General features: G+C 52.0%; 1 protein-coding gene and 1 long non-coding RNA gene across 3 annotated transcripts in view; both read right to left on the reverse strand.

Annotated features, from left to right (window-relative positions):
* Positions 1-2,275: 2,275 nt before the first annotated feature.
* On the reverse strand, positions 2,276-3,426 carry LOC129674326 (uncharacterized). The gene is made up of 2 exons (XR_008719793.1): positions 3,310-3,426; positions 2,276-2,618 (listed from the first exon to the last, which is right to left on the reverse strand). It is a non-coding gene; the product is annotated as an uncharacterized LOC129674326 (long non-coding RNA).
* A 1,775-nt stretch (positions 3,427-5,201) lies between these two features.
* Positions 5,202-25,141, reverse strand: part of Mical3 (microtubule associated monooxygenase, calponin and LIM domain containing 3) — a 169,307-nt gene continuing 149,367 nt past the window's right edge. Inside the window, exons 33-36 of one of the 2 annotated variants that reach the window (XM_055604112.1) lie at positions 20,778-20,828; positions 8,716-8,815; positions 8,504-8,577; positions 5,202-8,421 (exon numbers count right to left, since the gene is read on the reverse strand). In XM_055604112.1, coding sequence (XP_055460087.1) covers positions 8,237-8,421; positions 8,504-8,577; positions 8,716-8,815; positions 20,778-20,828 — 410 coding nt within the window. In that variant the 3' untranslated portion in view covers positions 5,202-8,236. Of the gene's footprint in view, positions 8,422-8,503; positions 8,578-8,715; positions 8,816-11,332; positions 11,399-20,777; positions 20,829-25,141 lie in introns of both variants that reach the window. The other variant, XM_055604113.1, reaches the window with a different exon arrangement.

Here is a 25,141-nt window from a genome sequence, read left to right on the forward strand (position 1 = left end):
TTCATAAACTCCATGCCCCCGTGACCCAGCCCAGTGTCTCCCTGAGTCCTTCTCTGAGACCTTTCACTGGGAAGGTAAAAGGTATTCAGGGGCTGGGCCAGTGTCCCATACCATTTCCTGGGTGACAGCATTTCCTGGGTGCCTTCTCCCCGTGCTGTCTGTAGCCTTGAAAGACAGGAGAGGGAAAGATCCTGACTGAGGTCTGTGGGGCAAAATGAATGAATGAATGAAATCCTGTCACTTGCACCTGAGCGGCAGTGTCTGCTGGAGCTGTCACTTAGGCCTCTGCTGTGGCAGGGTAAGAGGGGTGAGGCCCTTGTGTGATTCAACACCTACAGTAAGTCAGAAGTCCAGCGTGGGATTTCCCAAATTTCACCCCTGGCTGTGACTTGGGAATCTCTGATCTGCTCTAACACTTACTAGTGAGGACGCCCAGGTCAAGGAAGGAAAAGCAGAGACCTGCAGAGCTGGCTTCTCAAAGCTAGACGAATGTCCGCTCCTAGGGTCTGGCCACAGCTCAGGAGGGCTCCTGGAGGAGTGGAAGAGTGGGATGGCTTTTGCAGAGAGCCAGGCTCCCTAAGGTTTGCCCCACGGTGGGTCTGATCATGGCCCACAGAGCATCTTCTTTATCGCTCTGCTCTTTCTGAAGCCAGCTGCATTATTTATTTATTTTTGGTTTTTCGAGACAGGGTTTCTCTGTAGACCTGGCTGTCCTGGAACTAGCCCTGTAGACCAGGCTGGCCTCCAGATCCACCTGCCTCTGCCTCTGGAGTGCTGGGATTAAAGGCATCCACCGCCACTGTCTAGTGATTCTTTTTTAAGGCCCAGGCAGGCCTAGAACTCATGTCAATCCCCCTGCTCCTGCCTCCTGGGTGTTGGCATTACAGGTGAGAGCAACGAAGCTCTGCTTTTTGTCTTTGTTATTGATATGTGACGTGGACATGCTATTTCTGTCCTCTCTGTTCCTGTAAGGGACTTCTGGGACTTCCCCACATCCAATCCAAACCCTGGCTTCCTTCCTCTCCTTCACACTGTGCATCTGGGATCCAGATGTCCTCAGGGATTCCAAGAAACTGAGCAGGGCCAGACTGGCACATGACCATGACTCAGAGGCCCAAGAGACAGGCACATAGTAGGTGCCATTGGCTCTTTTCTGTCCTACCACCACTTCATGGGACAAAGGCATAGGGGACAAATTTGGAGAGCCAAGTTCACAATGAGTCAGCTGGGTAGTTGCCAAGCTGGGCGGATCCCTAGGGCTCTTCATGCCATGAGAGATATCCCAGAGAGATATAGAGACTCATAGGATAACCATTAGCAGACATCAGGGAACAGAGGATGGATCTGGGTGAAGCCTCCATTGTCCTGAGGCAAAGGAATTTTAAACCATGGGCCCACAATTAAATACATTATATATATATGTGAAAATGGGACACTAAACCCCATTATGTATAATTAGTATATATAATGTATTTTATACAAGTAACGAATTTTTAAATTTTACTCATTTATTTGTGGGTGTGTGAGGGGCAAGACCCTACTGTGGGTCTGAGGTGTGAACACAAACAAGTGCTGTTGCCTGCTAGCTAAAGCTCAGCCATCTTGATGGCTGCAGGATTGGCTTTCAGCTTCCAGTAAGAGAGGCAGCAAACAGAAGGGCCTGTGTCAGGCTGGCCCTCCTACATTGCCGGAGGCGGGGTCATTCCCAGTTCCTGTATGGCTGCTGTGGTCCTCAAAAAAGCAGCCACTCTGCGTCTGTTTGGAAGTTCCCTCAACTTGGTGACTGGTGCTGGCCCCTTGAGTCAGCCTGCTAACAGACTGGAGAAGGACCAGGGGTTTACAGAGGTTGGAGGTCGGAGGTCGGCAAGGGTCAGCCACAGGTTCTGATTTCACGGTGACCTTGAAGACTGGGGGGCTGGGAGATACCTCTCTCCCGGCTGATGCCTAAGGACACTAAGGGAGTCTCAATTTTGGTTGGGGACTGGCCAGGGATGTCTGAATGCAGGTGGCCTCTGACTTAGCTGCTGCTAAGGTCCGATGATTAATGAGGTCATTCTTGTATATGGGCACACATGATTATTTCTATTTATTTCCTTGTTCAAGGCTGACCTCACCTTTGCTTTGTGCCCAAGGATGGAATTCAACTTCTGATCCTCCTGCCTCCACCTTCCAGGTGCCTGGTTTTATGAAGTGCTGGGCTTTATGCTAGACCTCTGCTGTCTGAGCGGGGCGGGAGGTTTTAAATCTTCCAGAAAAGCCACACGTGCAATTTCAGTGTTTTACAGATTTTTTTTAAAATTTATTTACTTTTGTTTGACTGCATGTATGTACATGTACCAAGTCCATGCCTGGTGATCTTGGAAGCGAGAAAGGGGGTGTCAGATTCCCTGGAACGAGAGTTAGAGGACTGTGAGCTACCGTGTGCAAGTCAAGCTCGGGGTCATCTCCAAGAGCAGCAAGTGGTCTGAACCACTGGGCCATCCCTTCTCCCTGATTTCTATTGTTTTACCTTGGGTGTCGGTATCTATGTGGGGCGTTTGTACCTGGGCACAGTGCCACTTTCCAGCCAGGTGCCAGCCTTTAGCTTCTATCCATGGAAACAATTGTGGAACCTGGGGCTGGAGAGACGGTTTGGGGATTAAGAGCATACACTGCTGTAGCCAGGTTTTTTTGATTACTTTACTGGGTTCTTTATATCTAACACCCTTCTCTACCCCAACACTAGGCAGGCGAGAGAGGAGGTTAGAGGAGAAAGGGGGCGTTGAATTCTTTTTAGAGTTCCTTGGGGCAAGTCCAAACCAGCAGCAGCAGCCCTCTCTTGGGGCTCTGTTTTGTGGTTTTCTTCCTATCTTTTTTTTTTTTTTTAACTCTCTTTAGAGTCCCCAGAATTAAACCATCTTCAGCTGGCAGAACCGCAACCCTGCCAGAGCACACACGAGGAGAATAGTCTACAGCTGTGGACAATCTGAAGCAGCCCCATATCCCACACCTGGGATTAAAGCAAAAACATGTTTGCCTAACATACTTGGGGGTTTAACGACACCAAAATTCTCCCTACGGAGGGCCCAAATTAAGGTCCAGCACCCATGTCAGGCAGCTAAGAAGGGCCTGAAACTCTGGCTTCAGGAGGCTGACACTGTAAAACATAGTCAATCTTTAAATGGAATTGTGGAACTTACGCTTGTGGTCAGCAGCGTCTTGTTCTCTGTATTGGTGTCCCTTTCATTTCTTTTTCCAACCTCTGTAGGCCATGAGATAGCTAGTGTGGGCAGAGGGCTGTCCCTTCCCGGGAGATGTTTGGCTACTCACCAATGATTAGGAAACAGTCTTTGTCCATAGACAGCCACAGTCCAGTCTAAGACCAGGCAGAGGAAGCCTGAAAATAGATCTCTTAATTATGAATACCATCTTACAGTGAAATATCTATTTTTAAGAGGGAGAAGAACGAGATGGAATTCCCTATGTGACTAATCCTATGGCCTTCCGTCTGGAGGCCTCTATAGAGAAAAACCTTTCTGGTGTTTGAAACTCTTCCAGAGGCGCACGCCTCTAATCCCGGGGCTCTGGGAGGCAGAGCAGGCAGATCTCTGTGAGTTCGAGGCCAGCCTGGTCTACAAAGTAAGTCCAGGACAGCCAAGGCTACACAGAGAAACTCTGTCTTGAAAAACAAAAATAAAAAATAAAGTCTTTCAGAGGACAGCGACTTGCTGTTCCCTCCCCTGGGTCAGGAGGGAGGTAGCCCCCATTGCTCTCAGGCTGCTGTGGCCCCTGCCGGAAAAGATGCTCTGAACATATGCCCTCCAGAGCCTGAGGCCCCTTGTCCGGAGGCTTCCTCTGGAACCGCTGTACCGATATGCTCCCCTAAACCTCGCCTCCCCAGCAACGCACCAGTGGAGAGGGGAGGCTGGTTTGCACATATGTGCAGTTTACCATCTGACTGTCCAGCTGGAAGACATGCACCCAAGGTCTGAGGCAGACCCAGGAGAACACTGGCTCTGAGGGACGCTCTCTTTACCACTCACCTTCTTACAGGGCACAGATTCACTCTCCTCCGGGCTCCTCTGACACGAGCAAGGTGTGCTGGCGGAGGCTAGCAATGGTGGTTTCTTGGGAGGAGCTTGTTTCTGCCTGTCCTAGAACCACCACTTCCTGCCACCTGGGGTTGTTGTGAATCGTGGCCAACACCCCAACTGTTTCTCAGTCTTGTCATTCGAAAGCCTCTGGGGAAAAAAGATGGCTGGACCTAAGCGCTACTTTCCTTTCTAGAGGGCAAAGGCCACGATCCACCTCTTTTTTGGGTGTCTAGGGCTACACCATCTCCCTCGTAAGCTGCTTATTTTTCTATTTGGTCCTCTCCTTTCTCACCTCCCATCACACATGGGTCCTGGCCAGTAGGCCTTCTTTGTAGAAGAGCTGATAACCCTGTCCAGAGTCACTGTCCTCTGAGCCAAGTTAACTGCCACTTTGAGGAGTTCAGTTTCACCCCCCTTGTGCAAAAAGATCACCCCAGTTAGGGTTGCTGACGTCACACCCCATGGAGGGGTAGGAAGAGTGTCTTGAGGACTCACCTCACTTGTGTACCCAGCTGTTGCCAACTGTTTGCTGTACACTCTGCCTTGCTTGCATGTGGCCTGGGGGAGGGGCTGGTTAGATAGGGTAAAGACTAGGGGAGGAGGACTCCATCTATGTGGCTAAAGGAAAGCCCTCATCTCTGCTGGGTAAAGTCTTTCCGGGGGGAAGGAGTGCCCATACCCACTTAAGTACCTTATACTCTGTCTGTAAGCCCCCCCCCCCCACCAAAAAAAAAAAAAACAAACAACAACACTGCTTTTCCAGAACGAACTCTGGTGGAATCCTGCCTCGGTTTGTCATTGGGACCTTAAGAATTTTAGCAACATCAGTGGTTTTTCAAAAGACAGGGTCTCAATGGAGTCGTGGAACTTATTATGTAGACCACAATGGCCTCAAACCCAGAGATCCACCTACTTCTGCCTCCCAACTGCTGGGATGAAAGGCGCGCGCCACCGCAGCCGGCACCGGCTTCTGAGCTGCTTATTAAGCAGGACTGCTGCAGAGAATTCTCAAGTGGTGGCCACGGGTGTCTAAGTCGGGATAACACGGAGGGTTCAAAGCCACAAACCAAATGAAAAGCGATTTTCTTAGAGAAACCCTGTCGGTATACACTCACCTGTAAGCTGTCCAAATGATTTGTGTAGCTTTCACACAGCTGAAAGGCAGGTGATACAGAACTGTGTCTTAACTCAATGTCAACAACAGAAAAAAATGACTTCAGAGATACGTTATTTCCTTTTTCTAAAAAAAAAAAAACTTTATTGCGCATAAAACAGACCATCCCCTCTGGTCCTGTTACCATCTTTCAAAAAAAGTTTTTTTCATGTGGTACTGGGAATTGAACCATGGGACCTTATGCATGCTAAGCACACATTCTACCAGTGAGCTACATTCCAGGCCCTGATATTTGTTGCCTCTGCCCCTAATCTTTTCCTCTCCTGTGCCAGTGAAAAATGTCTTATCTTTTATCTTACGGATGGCTGTTGGGGGCAAAGGTCCAAAGATACCAACTGAGCAGGGTTAGAACCTGGGTTGGCCACGCTCTTGCTTGGGAGCAAGGGGCTGCCTTCTGCCTGCCTCCAGGGGCAGAGGCTGCAGCCTCTTGTACTGTCTCAGCCTGGAGTCTGGGCTTCCTAAAACGCACCCGAGCGTCCTAGGCACACATGACGTGCACACATCCCTCTCTTCCCTACCTTCAAGTGAAGACATAATTCCTGGGAAGAGCCCTTGACTAGGGCCACACGCATCTCCAGGGGCGGAGACCACTTCACGTCTCAGCCCTGGGCCACTGAAATCGACTGCAAACTAGTGGTTACAAACTGGGAGGCTAAAAAAAAAAAAAAAAAAGTGCTTTATGAGAACCTGAAGTCCTCATGCTGTCATGGTTGGAGAGCTGGCTGGTGGATTTCTGAGGCCCTCCTGCAAAGCCTTCTGCCCCCTTTCTAGTGACTGCAGGAAGCAGCGTGTGCTTTGGAAAGATCGACAGGTCGCCGCTGACCAGGACAGTCTTCCTCTGTGTGGCCACTGGAGGCGCAGCAGCCTCTGCGTCCTTGCGTCACTCTGGAAATGGTTTCCTTGTTCCGGGTTGGCAGGGATGACAGGGCTGGGCTGCTTGCGACTGCCAGTGGCACTGGGGAGGAGGACAGGGCTCAAGAGAAGGCCACACAGGCGATGACGGTCCTGCCTGAAGTCCAGTTTGATTGGCAGATTGTGGTTGAAGATGGAATCCAGAACGCCCTCCTCTCTCCCCCTTCCAGACAGAATAAAAATAGCAATACTGCTATGTCAGAGACCAGGAAGTGATGACGTCAGAGCTGTGGTGGTTGCTAGCAGCACATCTGGATTTCCACAGGAGAGATGGCAGCTTTTGCACATGGTGAAGAGTGAGATAATTGTTCGTTCCTCTGGAGTTAGATGGACGTTCAAGTTGAGGCACGGTGTGGTTCCCACGGCAGGTCCAGTGTGGGCCCTCGTAGGACTGCCAGAGATGGCATGCTGTCTGCACCAGCCCCTCCTACTAGGCCCAGCTGGCATGCCCTTTCCAGGCTGGCATGGTACCAATGGAGAGGTCCATGTGCTGCTGTTCTGAAAGAGAAGCACTCTGGCCCCCGTCATTGGTCTCTGGCTGAACCATGAAAAATGAACAGCTTGGCTTATGGAGCTGGTTACATGGTGCTTGCCAGGCCGAGAAAATCCTAGTATAGGCAGGGAAAATTGGAGCAGCCAGTGTGTTGAGGGGAGAACACACATTCCTGTCTAGCTGGACTGGGGCATTCTGGTCAGCCAGCCTAAGGACAAGGTCACACTGTACTTGGTCCCAGCAAGTGTGAAAAAGGGCTGGCCTCAACATTTAAACCTATGTACAGGAGGTAAAACCTTGCCACGAAAACCGGACAAAGGGGGTTCCACAGAGCCAAGATCCCAACAGGAGAGACCAGAGCAGCCTTTCTGTCTCCAGGCCTGGCCTCCTAGTGCTGAAATGCCTCCTCACAGAGAGGCAGTTCTCCTGCAAGAGTCCAGTGGCAGCAGAAACGGGAACAAGGGTGCTGGGTGGAGAAGAGGACAGAAAGGCTGTGAGCAAGGACCCACGGGGCCTTGAGCTGCTCCCTGGGGCCGACCAGGACAGTAACACTCTTAAGAAGGCTAATAAATAGATGTATGTAACAAGAATCAGGTCAGTTTTGCATCAGCTGGCGTGCGATGAACAAAGGCGTCCCAGGCACTCCGACACGCAGGTGACAGGCAATCAGTGTCTCTAGTAAAGGTATAAAAATGAAGTTGCTTATTTTCAAGTATTAAAAAAATAAGTTAATTGACAAAAAGGGTCCGAAGTGGCTGAGTGTCTGGCCAGGTTGTCAGTTTTGTTTCAATGTGCAAACACAGGAAAATGTCCAAGAGGGCCATCTCCTGGACTGATGTGGGTGCTGACCAGGGATGGCGCCTGTCTGTCAAAGGGGGTGTGGGAGTGGATGGGGTAGCAGTGGGGCGGGGGAGGGGTTGACACTAGGGCCTCCCTCAGCTCTCCCAAAGTCAATACTTTCCAGTGTCAAACGGTCGTGAACTCAAAGCAAAACACAGCAATCCATGGGCCTCAGGCCCCCGCCCACGTGGACGGCCTGGGGCGCTTGGCCACTGGGGATCCAGTGTGTGCTGGGGCAGACCACTCCTGAGCCCCCCGGACTTGCATAAAGAACAGGCCTACTGTCCGACTCCCCCTGCAGTGGCAGGGTGGGCGTCACCCTCCTGGGTGTGGCTTCCTGCTGGACCTCCATCCACAGCCCTTTCCTGTAGATGCCGCCGTCCTTTCTTTGGTGGTGCTTGAGGGAGCATGAGGGCAATGGCTGCTCTGCTCTGCAGATGCTCGGTGGCGGCAGCGGCTCGGAAGGGGAGCCACTTCTCTCTCTTACCAGCAGAAGGAAGAAAGAGGTGCCAGGCAGCGAGCCCTCGGGGACCTGAAGGAGTCTCCCCTGGGGCACGCAGCAAGCACACACCTCCTGAGGGGGAGGTCTGGGGGGGGCCTCTCCTAGGAGGTGGAGTCACCTCACAGGATAACCCTCACGAGGGGTTTCCCCACAGCACGGGTGCCTGAGCACTACCCTCCGGTTTGGGAGGATGCAGCCGGGCCAGGTGGGTGCCAATCTACCCAACACAGCGGCGGCCGGGCTCAGGACCAGTCCAGGCTGAAGCCCTTGCACAGCATGGCGGCCTCCAGGTCCTTGTCCTCCTCTTTCTCCCGCAGTCGCTGCTCCTCCAGCAGGGCCACCAGGGAGTCCCTCTGCTCCACCACCTCCAGCATCTCGTTCAGGATCTTCTTTTCCTCCGAAAGCTCCCCCTCCGTCTTCAGGTGATCTGCCGGGCGGCTGAGGGCATCAGGTGTGTGGCCTGGGGCGGCGGCCCACCTCACCTTCCCACCCGCTTGTCCTCTGCTTACCTTCCACAGCCATGCGCTCCCTCAGCTCCTGCTGCAGCCGGCTCTGCCGGTCTTCCAGCTCCAGCTCCCGGGCACTGAGACAGAAAGAGACAGCAACGGGTGACTTGGGGACCAGCCCTCTTCACCCTGCCAAACCAGAACCAGGACCGCCCTGCCTGCTGTGATGCGCCTGGGCACCCCTGTGGCTGGTTCCTAAATCCCAGCCTACTCACAAGATCATCAGCTCCGACTCGTAGCGCACCATGGCGTTCTTCTCCTGCACCAACTTGAACCACTCCTGCATCAGCTTGGGGTCATCCTTTTTGCCCATGCCTGTGTGAGAGATTGAGGGTCAACCAAGGGGATGGTCTCTGTTTGCCCAGCCCAGAAGGATCATCACACTGGGGCAAATGTGCAAAGAGCCAAGCAAGATGCTGCCGGAACAGTCCCAAGCCAGGCCCAAAGTTTGCCTACAGCCTTGACAGGGACAGGGGGGGCAGAGAACGACAGGCCGCTGCTTGCTGTGTCCACCCAGGGCCCAACAGAGCTAGACTTTCCATCAGTCCTGGCCAGGACTTGTCCTGGGTAACTGTTCCTTCCTTCCAAGCTTAACTCTGCTCAGTGGTGTGTGTGTGTGTGTGTAGATGTGGTATGTGTGTGTGTCTGTATGTACATATGTGGGGTGTGTGTGTGTGTGTGTATGAAATGGCTTGTTCTCTCCCTGTTACTAGGAGGAAAATGGTCTGATAAACAGAAGTATAGATTTACAAATTACATCTTGCCTTTAACGTAAGGTTTCATGTATCCTAAGCTGGCCTTGAACTCTGATCCTCCTGTCGCCATTCTGAGATTATAGGCACCTGTGCTGCCATGCCCAGTTTTATAGCTTGCTCCTAAGTTACTCTCTTAACCCCGTTTTTTTCCTGGGCAGCTGTCTCTTTCAGGGGTCCCTGACTTCACCACCGCTTCCTAGTCTGACTGAGAAGACACCATTTCTTTGTTTTCTTGTGCACTCACCTAGGCACGTGCATGCCAGGCAGACGCTCTACCACTGAACTACACCCCCTGCCCTAACACAGCCCTTCTTAGCACGCAGCCCGACAGACACTCCAGTAGACCCTGCATGGCAGACAGGAGGCATCGGGGTGGTGGTCAGACTTCTCACCAGCGGGAAGGGTAGCTGTGGCCCCTGCTGACTTGCGCTGTCCTGAACCAACATCTGAGTGGCCACCGGGAATGGCCCACACCCCTGGCCTAACTGCAGCGGGAGCATGGAGGAAAGCCTTTCTATGGAACCCAACCATCCAGGATGCAGCAAAGTCCTGCAGAGCGTGCAAAGCTCCTCCCCTTGCCCTGGAAGCTCTTTGCCCATGTGGTCGTAAACTTTCCTTAGTGGTTTTCTGTGTGCTGGGGGTGGAACACGGAGCCTCGTATGTGCTAGGCAGTACCCCAATTGCTGAACTACATACAACTCCCATCACAACAGCAAGTCATTTTACACAGAGCTCAGGGTGTCGAGGGCTTCCCAACGTCCCCTCCACTTACTTGGTTGGACGGTCCAGCCCTGCGAAGTACCTTAGCACAAGAGTACTGATGACTTACTCAGGTCGGTTCCCTTGTCAGACTCTCACCTGCTCTAGCCTGCTTCCTCCCGACTCTTTCACACTAGCCAAAGGCCAAAGCGCTTTCACTGTATGCTGGATACATGTCCGGCCTAAGCCTAAGCCCTTAGCCAGTGACCACGCTCTGGAGACAAAACTGACATAAGCAAGGGTTAGTATCGGCACCATGCCTGGCACACACGCACCCTTGCTCGTGGTGCGTGCAGTCCTGGCCCCGAGCTCTACTCTCAAAGATTGGACACCTCCATCTCGGCCTGTCGAGCCTGCCTACGGTCTCGGGACCCAAGCTCTCCTTCCCCACTCCAATAGACTTGGGTCTTTGGCTTTAAAGCAGCCTCCAGCCCAGTTCCACGCATTCCTTCTGGAGCGTCTCTGCACAGTGTGCCCATGTGGCCATGGAGATGAAGCCTCGAGGCATGCAAGCTGTCCAGAGTGGCAAGCCACGAGCGTGCCAGGTCCGACCCCTCCCCCCCACCTCCCAGCATGTAAAGACCCCAAATTCCAATGGGGGTCACTGGGGCACTGCTCATGAGTCATGTCGGAGCTCGGTCATGGCTGATGAGCAAGGGGATGTGGCAGGGTGGGTGGTCCCGTGTGAGAGCCATGGAGGGCTGAGGTTAGCAGAGGTTAGTCATGGCCACACTGCCCTTCCCCTGCCCACATGCCTTGTCAATGACAATCTTGTCACCACAACAGACTTCAAGTCAGACAAACTCAAAACAAAACAAGACACACTCAGCAAGACACACTCAGCAAGACACAAGGTAGAGAAGTTTGTTTTTAGTGGTTGGAGAACACCAACAGAACTCGGGGGGGGGGGGGGGGGGTTGTGTAGACCAGTCTTTGTAAGGACAGTATTCCTTGACTCCGCTGCAGATGGGGTTCCTCCCCTGTTCCTGGCCTTCTATATGCTGGCTTTGAGCTTACCAGCCCCAAGGCCCCAAGCACCAATGGTAGGCAGGACGGCAGAAGGACTGCAGCCTACAGACACTGGAGCCCACAGGCTCTTTGGCCATCCCTCGGTTCCCACCCTCCCCTGGACAGTCAAAGGGATACTGTGCCTTGTAAGGAACTGCCACATACTCAGGACACTCTGAAGAGGGGCTATCAGGAGTCAGAGAAAGAGGAAGAGCAATCGCTGGGTCTTGGCTCCCTGTTGGACTATGGTGGCTGCGGGGGGGGGGGGGCCCTAGGAGGCAGTGGGGATGAGTGGGCGAGGTTACGTTACCTTCCTGGACACAGCAAGGGCAGAAGGAGAGAGGTCTACGCCGTGGAGTCCCGCCACTGGGCTCAACTTCAAAAAGGACCAAACAAGGAAGAGGAAGAGGAGACAGAGAAAGACAAAAAAAAAGGAAGAGGGAAAGGAGGAGAGGAAATTTGGAGGTGGAGAGGGACGGGGGTGGGGGAGGTGAAATAAAAACAGGCAGAGGACAAAAAACAGAAAAGGTGAGAGAGGGACAATAGGAAGAAAAGAAAAAAAATCCACAAGAATGGAGAAGCAGAAACAGGGGAAACAAAGTCTACAAATGAATTAAGTCCTTTTTTCAGCACAGAAATTGAACAAGCGCAGGCTCAGGCTGCAGGCAGCAGTGGCTGGCGAGGGCAGGCAGTGACACTGGAACATTATTGCACGGTGGCCTTGGGCAGCTCTGCCTACCTCCAGGCAACAGACTCTGTAAATGTGCAGCTGACGCTGCTTCAGGGCGCGCAGGAGGCTACTGGGGTCACCAACACAACCTACACCAGTGTTCCTGAGACGTCACCTGTGCTCAGGGTCAAGCCTGCTTTCCCGAACCCCTAAGGGGCAAAGAGGGTCTGTCGCCCTGGCCACTATGCCCACAGAAAGGAACCCTGAGCCTGCAGGGCCGACGGACACACTCCTCTGCGTTCTGCACCGGGAAGTTAGGGGAAACTATGAACAACAGGAGGCGACTTCCAGCAGCCGGCTGCACTACCCCCTCCCACGGGCCACGGGAAACCGCCCGCCCCTTTCTCTTTCGGCTCTTCCACCTTTGGGAGGCATCCAGGGCCGCAGTGGACTCCGAGACCGAAAGGGGCTGAGCTGACAAGACACATCAACAACTCACAGGGACACTCCGTAAGAGTAGTGACGGGCGACTGAGAGACAGTGTGCAGAGATCTCTCCAGACCTGACCGCCATTCAAGGAAGAGGGAGAGGAGCTGAGCAAGGGACCATCACAGAACCACAGGAGCACACACAGGACACAGGAAGCCCCAGGAGGGTAAGGCCTCCGGGCCGTGGGAGGACCGGGAGGGAGGTGGCCCTCAGGGAGAACAGGGCTCGGGTTAACAGGAGGGCTACTGTTGGACTGGCCATTCTACCCTGCAGTGGGATAAACGTGGGGACCACAGTCTCTTTTTTTTTTTCCCTTAAATCCTTTCACTGTCCTGCACAGTATGCCTGATACCAGGTACAACCTCCAAACCAAAGCCAGAGTGTGTAAAGTGCTTTTATCCCATCTCAACAGCCATGACGAACATGCCTGGGTCTTTTCCAAATATCTGCTCTGCAGAAGCTGACCTACTCTGGCTGCTTGGCTTTGGAGTGTAAAGTCTGTGCGCGTGGCTCAGACACCTGGAGAAGTCCCATAAGTATGACATCAACTCTCTGCCATTTCCTGGGACTCTAATGACACATGAGTAGGCAGCTAGAACGGTGTCTGTACCCATTTGCAAGGGACAGTGACACACTATGTTAGCAGTGCACATCCCAAATCAGGCAGGCGCCTGCGCACATGTATGTTGAGATGGAAACACAGACCCACAGATGAACACTCCTTTCTGGACATCACCCAATAGATCCTAGGTTCTCTTTACCTTGCTCACATTCCCTGTACAGCCTTTACAGGATGGTACATCGTCTGAGATATCAAAATAGTAAGAGCAGAAGTTTAAAAACTAAAAAGAGTGAAGGGGACAGCTTTGGGTGATACAATTATTCAAAACAGAGGAGAAAATGACGTTGCCATATGAACAGGAAAAAGGAAGGATGCAAATGGATGCAGCTCACCCACCTGACTGGCTTTGTAGCCCCCCACATGTCCATAATGAACACCTATCACTCAGAATTAGTACCTCACAGGTACTATTTTAAAAAGAAGAAATGGAACAGAAAAACTAATCTACTGGGGAATTCCATTCCAACCCAGAGTCTGAATAGAGCGTGCAAGGAGAGCATGGGGCACTGATTTTGATAGAAATTTCTTTGCCTTTTATAGAAATGTGAGAAAACAGATGTTTTGGGGTTGCTGGATCTTTTCTCTCCCCCCTGCCCCTTTCTGTGGTACCGGGGATGGACCCAGGACCTCAAGCATGCTAGGCAAATGCTCTACCACTGAGCTATAAACCTGAAAAGACACAGAGCTAAGCCACTCACGGAAACTTGGATGAAACACAGCAGTCTTTTTATTGCTCAAAATGCTATGAGCTGTAACTGCCAGAGGCAAGACAGGCTCCGTGTCTCATTTACATGAGAGGATGTGCCCGCCAACTTGGAAGGGCTAAGACATTGACTTTGCTCTGCTCATAGCTCAGACACCCCTCGGGGACAGCATGGGCTGTGAGGGGAGATGGCTTGTGCCCCCCCTCCCCCCATCTCTAATCTAGCCTTTCGATTCTGCCTGGTTACATTTAACTCTGCTTCTATAAAGCTGCTGACATCAGAAAGAACCAGAAACACCTGAAAGGACCATGGGCTCGCTTTGAGGACAAGGTGAGAATAATTTGAGATGAATGTCTTCAACCTGGGCGTAGCGGGGAATGCATGCAACCCAAGCCTTGGGAGGCAGAGGCAGGGGAATCAAAAGTTAAAATCCCTGAGTACATGGTGAACACGAGGCCAGCCTGGGCTACACGTCAACTTATCTCAAAACAAACAAAACACCCCTCCCCCCAAAGAAATGTCTTTGAAGTACATCTCCTGTGCCAGGAACCATGTTGATTACCATTTAGTCCTATTTTCTTTAAAATCTAAAGCAGGAGCCGGGCATACTGCCTTTAATCCCAGAGGCAGGCGGATTGCTGTGAGTTCGAGGCCAGCCTGGTCTACAAAGCCAAGGCCACATAGAGAAACCCTGTCTCGGAAAAAAAAAATCCAAAGCAGATCATTTCTTGTTTCTCTCTCCTCCCTCTGCTCTCTTTTTCTTTCTCCTTCCCTCCTTCTCTCCCTCCATCTCCTTCTCTCTCTGTTTCTCCCTCTTTCTCTTCCTCCCTCTTTCTCTCTCAGTTTTATGAGACAGGGATTCTCTGTGTAGCCCTGGGTGTCCTGGAACTCTGTAGACCGGGCTGGCCCCAAAATCACATGGCTCCATTTGCCTCTGTCTTCCAAATGCTGGGATTAAAAGTGGACATCACCACAGCCTGACAGGAAAGCATTTCTGATTGGACAAAGAAGAGGAGGGCAGTCATATTCAGCAAGTGGGTAGGTCAGATTCAAGGACTCCCAGACATAAAGATAGGGGACCACTGGGAGCTGGCTTGGAGCTGAGAGAAATCTGGGGGCAGGCCTCACCTCTGTATCCATCTTAGACACCTTGTAGGCCCTGAGATAAGGAGCATCACCATAGGCTGAAAGCGGGGAAGAGAGCCCTTGTCAGCCAGACCCCAAAAGTTCTAGCCGGTCACATTTCAGATGCACCAGCTCTGTCCTGTCCAGGCACTGTGAGGAAGGTGCTTTTCATGAGCCAGGCACTGTCCATGCGAGTGTGAGTTCTAAATGCCCAGCCTGCAAATGCCAATTGCAGTTCTGCTATAGGCTAGGCATCTGCTCCACACCTTCCCTTCTGGTTACTGCAGTAGATTTTACCCACAAAGTCAGGGAGGGCTCAGGGACAGGGAGAAGTGTGCTGCTTTCTCAGCTGCAGTCTACTGTCACCGGGGCTCCAGCGTGCTCTCTGCGGCCCTTGCCTGGCCTAATCAATCAATCAATCAATCAATCAATCAATCAATCAATCACCAATCAGATAATTAATTAATTAATTATCCAGACAGAGTCACACGTATCCCAGGATGGCCTGGAACTTACTATGTAGCCAGGAATGATCTTAAACTCTCGATCTCCTGCCTCCACCTCCCAGCGCTTAGACTGTGGGCGTGCACTACCCTGATCAATGCATGTGGTGCCGGGGATCAGACCCTGATTGTTGCAGGGTTTGCAATTCTAACAAATGTTCAGCAAGCAGTCCAACAATTAGGTTTCCAGCCTCCTTTTCTCTCTCCTCTTTCAAGATAGGGTCTTATGTAGCCCAGGTTGGCCTTGAACTCTCAGTCCTCTCCTCTTGGCATTACATGCACATGACATCATGCCTGGCCTCTTTTTGTTGTTGCTGGGGATAGAACTCAGGGCCTCTTGCTGCTCAGCAATCTGATCTGCCACTGAGTAGCATCCTAGGCCTGGAAAATTTCCTGGAGGTGTGAAAAATGGGGTCTTGTTAATGTTCAGTTTTGTTTTATATAAAATTGGCAAAATCTTTGTTGACTGGGATTTTGCTCAACTGTTCTTGCAACCTCAAGTCTATTTGGTCAGTACCAATGCCTTTCCCAGCATGAGAAAGGCTTTGCATGGCAAGGCTGAAGTCCAGCCCCAACCACAGAGGCCTGGGCTGGGGATCCAGATGGCTGGTGCCATGCTCCAGCGTGCAAGTGTCAGATATGGAAAACGGCTGGCACAGGAGACATACATGTGACAGGGCCAGGAGATGCCTGTGCTAAAGAGCTCAGTGCAGAACGAATCTCTAAACTGGAAAACTGCTGGTGAGATAGAACAAGTGAGAATAGAGATCCACGTGGATGTGAATGTACACCTGAGTTTACACACGTGCACACACACACATAACCACATACACACACTTCAAAGCAGCAAGTAAAAACTGAGCCAGGCTAAATGTTCAACTTGCCCAGAAGGGCAGAAGTTACCGACATCCAATGAGAGGAAACTAATGGGAGGAAGTCACTCAGGAGGGAACTGACGGCCATATCGGCCTCTCTCCAACTCGCTGGTGACCACGATCCCTTTTCAGTCCTTTGTGCCACATTTCTAAGCCTTTCACATCCCTGAGACAAGCTGAGAAGTGAAGGTCTGTAAAGTCAAAAGTTACATGTGGCTATAATTTGATCTAAGCTTTTCAGAGAAATGTGGGGTTTCTGGAGATTTCCAGTCACTTTGCTCTCGTCACTAGAGTCCACGGAGTCTCTCAATCTGTGCGTCATGACCCTTTGGGGCCACAGACCAGGTATCCTGCACATCAGATATTTTACATTAGGGCTCATATCAGGAGAAAAATTAGTGCTGAAGCAGCAACAAGATAATTTTATGGTTCGGTGGCTACCACAACATGAAGAACTGTATTAAGAGGTCATAGCACTAGGAAGGTTGAGAACCAGTGCTCAGTGCAGTGAGGCTCAGTGGGCAGTGCCTGTTACATTTCCAAGGGAAGACGGCTGCTGAGAATTGAACTCAGGACCTTTGGGAGGACAGCCAGTGCTCTTAACCTCTGAGCCATCTCTCCAGCCTGCAATGGCTTCTTTTCGAATTACAAGGTTCAGCTAATTAAGGAAGTAAAATTTCATACTCTCCACAGCTATAAGAAACCTCTTCTTTTTCATTTGGCACTGTGCATCTGGGCTCTGGGCCTCTAAGCCATATCCCCAACCCCAAAATTGGCTTAAAAAAACAAACCAAACAAATAAACCAAACAAAACAGTCTCTTTTTAGTTTAGACTAAGCTTTGACTTGCAACTGTCTTTTGAATGCTGGACTTTCCCCCCACCCCAAGATAAGGTTTCTCTGTGTAGTTCTGACTGTCCTGGAACTCATTCAGCTCTAAGCTGGAGCTGAACTCTGAGAACCACTGCCTCTGCCTCCCGAGTGCTGGGATTAAAGGCGTGCGCCACCATCACCCAGCCTACAGAGACTTTTAATGTGGGTGCCACACCTGTCCACGGCAGGCTGAGAGCTATGAAGGACTCCACTGAGGCAGTGTGCTGCGCAGGGCAGCACAGGGCAGGAATCGGGGTCTGGCCTTCGCCAGGAGAAATGGAGTAGTGGACACCGATGCCGTGGTCCACAAATGGCATTTCCGGGTGGGGAAACCCCAGCAGGCTCTGAGCAGGGTCAGCTGTGGTGTCCCCGTCTTCCTCTCAGGTGTGCTGAGGGGAGGGCCTGCTGATCTCTGCTCTTTCTTGGAGAACACAAGTGCCCCCCCTTCAGAGAGGAGTGTGTCTTCCTTCATCAGGCAGCAGCATCTGCCTACATTCGAGCAGAACCCGCATGGCATCAGCACCACGGGCAACTCGGGCTGATGAGGCGGAAGCAACGAGGCCCTGGGCTGAGGAGCAGAAGCAGCAAGGTGTCCGACTTGGGGAGGGGGTCTTAAAATTTCAAAGACAAACTGAGTTTCTTTTTTCTGCTTCTTCTGCTTCACCCCAGAACCCCCTAGCATACGAAACCCAAGGTTAGAATTTGGGGTCCAGGGCCACAGAAGACAGCCCACTGCACTTCCTTACCTGAGCAGTGGGCTAAAGACAACATTCAGGACACACACACAGACAGTCTACGCTGCAGAAGCTAGGATCTCAAGCAGACAGGGTGGGGTCATGTGGCAAAAAGTGGGTTTGGACCACTCCCTCCACAACGTCCTGAACGCAAATTATCTTTTCAGGTACAGAGATGACCTCAGCCTTGACGTAAACATTCTCCAGGGAACTGTTAGGAGGAGGAGGAGGCGAGGAGGGGAGACAGGGTATTAGACAAGACGGGGGTCTGTTAACTGGGAGCAAGCAGCAGCCCTTTTTCAGCATCAATGGCCGTGAGTGGGACCCCCCCCAGCACTGCAGAAGCTGGGGGCACTGAGAGGGGCCCGTGGCCAAGTGGGTCCCCGGAAGCTTAAGACTGGGATGAAGAGCACAGAGGCCAACTCACACCACCTATGCAGGAGCCAAGGGTCCTTCCTGCCGCCCGACCGGTGATATGGCTGTGGATATTACACAGCCCTCAGGGGAATCAGACGAGGGCGGTGCTGTGTTCTCACGGTGCACGGGGTAGAGCCGTGAAGCATGTGTGCGCTGGGCAGGTGCTCGACCACCGAGCTACACCCCTCGGCCTGGCTTTGGATTCCTTTCACTCACGCTTGTGTGCATGTACGTGCGAGCGTGAAGGCAAGATGTTGACATGAGGGGTGTTCCTCCTGATGTCACCACATTATTTAAACTTTTTCATTATCACATTTACCTTTCTTTTTACATTTTTATTCACTTATTTGTGTGTGTGTGTGTGTGTGTGTGTGTGTGTGTGTGTGTGTGTGCGCGTGCGCGCTCCGTCTGTGCGTATGTATGTGCACAGGGGCCCACAGAGGCCAGAGGAGAGTGTCAGATCCGCTGCAGCTGGAGGTATAGTGTGAGCTGCCTCATGTGGATGCTGGGAACTGAACTCTGGTCCCCAGCAAGTGCTCTTAGCTGCTGAACCATCTCTTGACTATGCAAGGGTGGCATGAAGTTCTTTCTATCCTGTGGGCCCCAGAGACTTAACTCAGGTCATTAGGTTCAACAGCAAGGACCTTTAATCAACGAGCCACTTTGCCAGGCCACTACCTGATTTATTTTTTATTTTTTATTTTTGTCACCATGCCTGGCTTTTATTTTATCTTTTAATGTGGGTTGTGGGGATTCGAACTGATGACTAAGTCATCTCCTAGCTCTGGTTTTATTTCTATGTATTTTTGTTCCAGGGCTTTTTGTTTCCCCCTGATCGTCTCAAACTAGCCCTATCTGCCTTCAAACTCATGTCAGGCCTCTCCTTAGGCTCCCCATGGCTAAGACTGCAGGCATGGCCTGTTGTACACAGTACATGTGACTATGGCTGGCTTTTAACTCAGAGAGATTTACCTGCCTCTGCCCCGAGTGCTGGGATTAAAGGTGCGTGTTACTGGCCTGATTTAATTTTTTCTGAGACAGGGACTTACTATTTATTCCTGGCTGGCCTGGAACTCACTCTATCTAGACCAGGCTGGCCTCAAACTCAGAGATCCACCTGCCTCCGGCTTCCAAGTATTGGGATTAAAGGTGTGTTCCACTATATGTAGCTTGGCCTGACTTTAAAAAAAATTAAATTTTTTTGTGTGTATCAGTATCAATAAAGGACTTGTGTGTCATGGCCAGTGTCTGAATGCCAGAGGACAACTTGTGAGAGCTGGTCTTTCTGCACCATGGGTCTTGGGAATTAACCGGCTGTCAGGCATGGAAGCAAACGCCTACACCTGACAAGCCATCTCGCCGGCTCCAGACTCTGGGTTTTAAATGAGTGGGCCAGGAAGAGTCTCTCTAAGGAGAAAGGATGGGGAAGAGTAAGAAACTTTCTACTGCCCTGCACTTCTGTTTTCAGGAGGTGTGGAAACCCCAAGGGCAGGTGAAGGGAAACCGATCAAGAAGAGGACAGCGGCAGTTGCCCTGCTGCTGACCGCCAGTTGCCGGATGCTTGTTCATCTTGCAACATGGCAGCCTTCCAGGAGACAACGGTTCAAAGTCTAGGAGCAAGACTCCAGATGGGCTATTTCTCTGCTGAGCTCTGTACAGGAAGACGACAGATCCTCAGTTCCGAGTGGCCGGGCTTCTCTTGCCCTAGAGGGATCAAGGCCAGCTGGGAAGTCTGTAAGAGCAGATACCTAGGCCTCCTGTGTGGGGTTTCTGATACAGAGGGTCTGGGCTGGGGTCTGAGAATCTGCAGGCTTTTTTTTTTTTTTTTTTAAATAATTTGTTTAATTTTTATTTTATGTGCATTAGTATGAAGGTGTCAGATCTGGGAAATGGCATTATAGACAGTTGTGAGCCACCATTAAGGTGCTGGGAACTGAACCTGTGGGACCTTTGGAAAAGCAGACAGTGCTCTTAACCACTGCGCCCTCTCTCAAGCCCCAGAGAATCTGCATGTCTAATAAGCCCGAAGCTCTCAGTGGATCTGTGTGCAGTAAGTCCCAGGACCCTGTGAGGACGTCTGAGCAGAGGCAGTAACAGTCAAGCTTCTCTCATGCTCAAGGTTACTGTGTGATGTACCCGAAGTGAAAATGGCTGAAGCTGAACCGTTTCAATCGTTTTCGAATCTGAGACTTTACTTTGGGTGCTGGGGACAGAATCGTGGGCGTGCTAGGCACGTGCTCTCTCCCTGAGTCCCCGCCCCAGCCCGTGCTTGCGTCAGCCGTGCCGCTGGTGCGGGTGGGGGTCCTAGTGGATGCGAAAGCTACACACTGTGAGGGCTGAGATTCGGGATGAAAGCCCCGACTTGAGTGTGAATGAACTGGCCAGCGGCAGAACAGGCAAGGGACTAGGGTGCAGGAGCAGGGTGGGTGGAGTGGCGGCTGTACGTTTGGTTCATTTTTTTTTTTTTTTTAATAAAAACTTGGAAAAAAACTCAAACAGCAAGAACTATCTCATATAGTCCTCTGCGGCATATCTAGAAGGACCTGGCAGCTGCTTCACTTTGGTTGAGCTAGGGATGAGTCCCGGGGCTTTGGCTCTGACACTGAGCCTGGAAAAGGGTTTGCGCTTTGCCACTTGGTTATCAGGTTGGTTTCTCCTCACTGTTGTGAGCAGGGACTGGGATGGAGGACAAGAGGGAGGGGCGTCTCGGGGTTAGTGCCAACAGCGGGCGACGCTATACGTACCACCCAGGTGCAAATCGATGAGGCCACTGTAATAAGACTCTCCCCAATAGTCTACAACAAGGAATCGGTGAAGACAGAGTTACTGGATCAGGTGACCCTGCTGCCACCCCGACCCAAGGCTGCCAAGGGCACGGCACGCACAAAACAGACAGAAACAGTGTGAGGGAGCCCAGCGGGGCGCTGGAGAGCGTGCACGTCTGTCAAGTGTGGCATGCACACGTACGCGCATGGTCTCTGCAGCTCGTGGTGTGGAGGGAGGGTGAACCCAACGTCACGGTGGACGGAGCTGCCTCCCCTCCCCCAACAGCAGGGAGATTCCTGTTCACACCTCCCACTCAGTGAGCCTGGGACTGGGCCTTGCTGGGAACTCCAGCCACTCCCCCCCCCCCCCCCCAAGGCAACCTCGCCCAAGAGTTAAGAAAGTTTAAGGGTAGACCAGGGGCACTCTCTTAGTTTCTGAATATTAGAGGCTCCAACCTAAGGCTTTCGAGATGTGAACCTTAGGTGGGGGAGTAAAGAAAAGAAAAAAGAAAGTTCTGGAGGCCGAGCAACTTGCAAGTGACTCCGTTAGGGGTGGGAATGGCCTCCTTGGAGAAACGACCTTGCTGAATGGGCTTAAGACGAAGGCCCCATGTCTTCTGAGAACCTTTTCTTTCAAGATAAGAAATGAGCTGCAACATTGGCAGAATTCACACACTAAATGCTCCGAGGCTGCTGGCCACAGGCCATTCTTGCTTCTTGGCTCCTGGCACTGTCCAGCAGTGTCCCTTCTTAACACGCCTAAGGTGCAAAGAGGGGGGTCCTGAGTTGGCACCAAAGTGTCTGCCGCTCTCTGCACCCCATGCTCTGGATGCTGACCCGGCAACCACAACCTCCTCTTTTAGGGATGGATATGTCAGAGAGCTGAGTGCCCTCCAGTGGCTTTCCAGCTCATGTGCGAGGCCAGCCTAGTGGTTCTAAGCCTGACTCTGGAAAGAGAGAAGCTCCCCTTGGATTCCAGAACAAGAATCCCACACGCCTTAGCCTTGCCTTAGCTCTCCAGGGCTCTGAAGCTAATCCACATAGACTGTATAAACAGAAGTCTTTGATGAATACAGAGGACCTGACCAGATCTCTTCTCTTTGCTAGCAAAACGTGGCCCCTTTGACAGCAATGGAAACTTGAAACCGCCACATGGGACAGGATGGCAGGTTCTGCACAGCTCAGGGAAGGAGCTAAATAGTGCAGCTAAGGAGCTGCTGTGTGCCTCACCCAGCCAGGTAAATGAGACTGACAAGTGGAACAGAATGAGAAACAGAAAGCTGCTGCCTCCGAGCACACCCAGTCTCTAAGAAATCCCTGCCAGGAAGGGACAAGTGCCACTGAGAACTGACACTAGACTAGTGCTGGGAGTAGTAGAGTGTTAACGCTAAGAAAAGGAAGAGGCTGTTTTCGGAGATACAAAGGCATCACAGGGCAATGGTTCAACAGCCTCCAAGGTGCACCTGCAGGGGACTGCCTCCCTGGTCCAGGAGTTTGTGCATAGAGCTGCCTATGGTCAGGAGTTGGATGAGAACATGGATTTCAAGGTTCTGTTGAATCCTAGGGCTCTTGGAGAGGGCTCCAGGGGTCTCCCAGATATCTGGCCCACAGCGACTCTTAACTTTGAAGATGTAATACATAGCTTGTTCAAGTGCCTCCGCGTGTCAACGTCTGACCCACTGAAGACATCCAGGTAAGCCTGCTTCTGTATGTGTGTGGGGAAGGTCCAAGTTTCTTTTGCTTCATGTGCAAGAGACTTCTGAACTTGTCATAGATACATTAGTAAGAAGTTAATTAGTTCGAGTCCCGCTGGCAATGGCTGAGATCACATGCCACTGGACAGGGATCCTTGAGAAGGCTACCCCCCATCAGGCTGAGGAGGTGCTGGCTTCAGAGGACGCAGCTGGTCCTGCAGATGGCTAAGGTATCATGCCAGCACACCACAGCGTGGCTGGGGCTGCTCCTTGTGCCTGGGGCCTTGTTTGGGATCTTTTTTAAGAGTTATTTTGATTTAATGTGTATGAGTGTTTCGCCTGAATGTGCGGGCATACCACATGCCCGGTGTCTGCGGAGGATGTTGGATCCTGTGGAACTGAAGTTAGTTACAGGTGAGCAGTCACGTGGGCGCTGGGAACAAGATCCCCTGCAAGGCCACCAAGCCCTCTTGACTGCTGAGTAATCTCTCCAGCCCTTATGCTTGTTTTTCGGTTTTGTTTTGTTTTGTTTTTAAGGATACGAATGGCTGTGTGTGGTTCGGCTGCTCTATTTGGGAGAGCACACACTTGTGCCTGCTGGGATGCCCTCCGCATTGCTCTCAGGCTTCCCAAATTCTGCGGCTCTCATCAGAACATGCAAGTTCATGTGTGCTCGGCTTTTCAAATTTTTTTTTTTTTTTTAGACAAGGTTTCTCTGTGTAGCCTTGGTTTCCCTTTGTAGACCAGGCTGGCCTCAAACTCACGGAGATCTGCCTGCCTCTGCCTCTCCAATTAAAGGCGTGAGCCTACCAGGCCTGGCTTATGGCTTTTCGATTAAAAACATTTCTTTTAGAATAATCCTTCTGGCTTTTAGGCCTCAGCTAACAACTGTGTATAATGAGCTCTCCCGCCAAAGCAAGTGGAAAACATTCAGGTTGTGGCTGTGTGTGCGTGCAGACACGTGAACACTGATGTCTGTGGGGTTCAGGAGGGAGGCAGTCCCCCTGGAGCTGGAGTTGCAGACTGCGGTGAGCCTCCTGACGTGGGTGCTGGGCACTGAACTCTGGTCCTCTGTAAGGGCCGTAGGAGATCGTAACTGCTGAGCCATCTCTCTGGCCTCTCTGACAGCTTGCAATGGCATCACTTTCTGGCTCACTGGTAGCGGCTAGAGTGACATGCCTTTTACAGAGGTGGGGAAGTACAGAGACAGACATCAGTTGCATGGACTCTTAAGCACTCTCCAGAGACCCATCGACCGAAACGGCTCTCTCTCTTGAGCCCCTGGACCTTGTGAACAGGGAGGGACGGAGTGCTCTTGGGAGACTCTATGAACGTGAACTCACGCGCCTAGACAGTACTGCCAGCTACTGGTGTGGGACATAGCTGCCCCTTAGCTGAGGTGATCTGGAGAAAGGTGAGGGGAGAGCTCCGGGTTCCCTTCTGGCGTTTTGTGTGTGAAGAGAATAGTGGAGAAGACAGGGCTTTCCAGTTCTGTTGCCAGGGATCTCTGGAGGGAGGCTTAACCCGGCCTGGTACTCAGGAAGTGGAGCAAGGGGAGGCTAGCAGGCGGGTGGGGACACCCTTGGCATGGTGAGTTGGGAAGCCAAGCAAATGAGTGGTGAATCCCTTCTTCACTGCTGGCCATGGGAGCCAGTGTTCCTTGTACCAGTGGTTTCCGGTCTTCTTAACTGGCTGGATACGGAGCGGCCTAAGCTTCTGCACTCCCGTTGGCAGCCCGGGCTTCAAGAGTTGGGTACAGCATCAGGCAAGGCACAAACCCAAGGACACCCACATCCTCATCTTTTTTTCTCTCGGGACACGTCTTCACCTGAGGAGCATCACTGAGCTGACTGATGAGCACCATTTTGGAGACTGAGAGGGCCTGAAGAAAGATTTGCTTCCGTGCCTGCTCCGACTCCTCTACTGGGAATGCCAGTTGCAATGTTGGATCCCTGACCCCAGGCCCATGCCTCGAGGCTAGACCACTGGCCAGGGTTCAGGAAGCCCATGAGGCAGCAGCTGGCCCTGTCTGACCTCCCAGATTGCCCTTTAGCTTGCCTGCCAGGTTTACCAGCTTGCTTCCCTGTGCCTGGAAGGAAGCCGCAAGAGGCTCTGACCTTCTACCCAGAGACAGCTCAGATAACTCATCTTCTCTCTACCCACCGTTAAGCCCAGCAGGCTCCAACCACGTGGCCCTTGTCACAGCTCCCCACAGCTCTGCCACAATAGCTGACCACAAGCTCGAGTCTCTCCAACACTGCTCTTAGTGACTGGCCTCGGGTGGACACAAGCCTGGGCTCACCCAGGGAAGCTGGAAGCCCCACACAGGAGAGGATGCAGGCTCTGTCTGTGGCTGTGCAGCTTGGACTGGAGGGAGCCCAGGGGATCGAGGACAGGAGGAGCACGCATGAGAGCAGGCTAAGGCCTGTTGAGTGCAATTCTGTGATGGTTCCTTGTGGGACAATCTCCCTCATTCCCGGATACTTCCTTCTAGAGAGAATGGTAGGGAGGGGAGGAGCAGGGAGAGGAAGAGGAAGCCCAGGGTTCGCCAACAATGGGTGACAGCACCCAGAATTTCGTTCCTCATGCCAACAGCAAGCTGAAGAATGGGCTGGGAAGCAGGCCTGGGCGTCTGCGCTGCCCAAACGT

This window comes from Psammomys obesus, unplaced genomic scaffold, assembly GCF_907164565.1.
Source record: "Psammomys obesus unplaced genomic scaffold, mPsaObe1.curated_primary_1811, whole genome shotgun sequence".
NCBI lineage: Eukaryota > Metazoa > Chordata > Mammalia > Rodentia > Muridae > Psammomys > Psammomys obesus.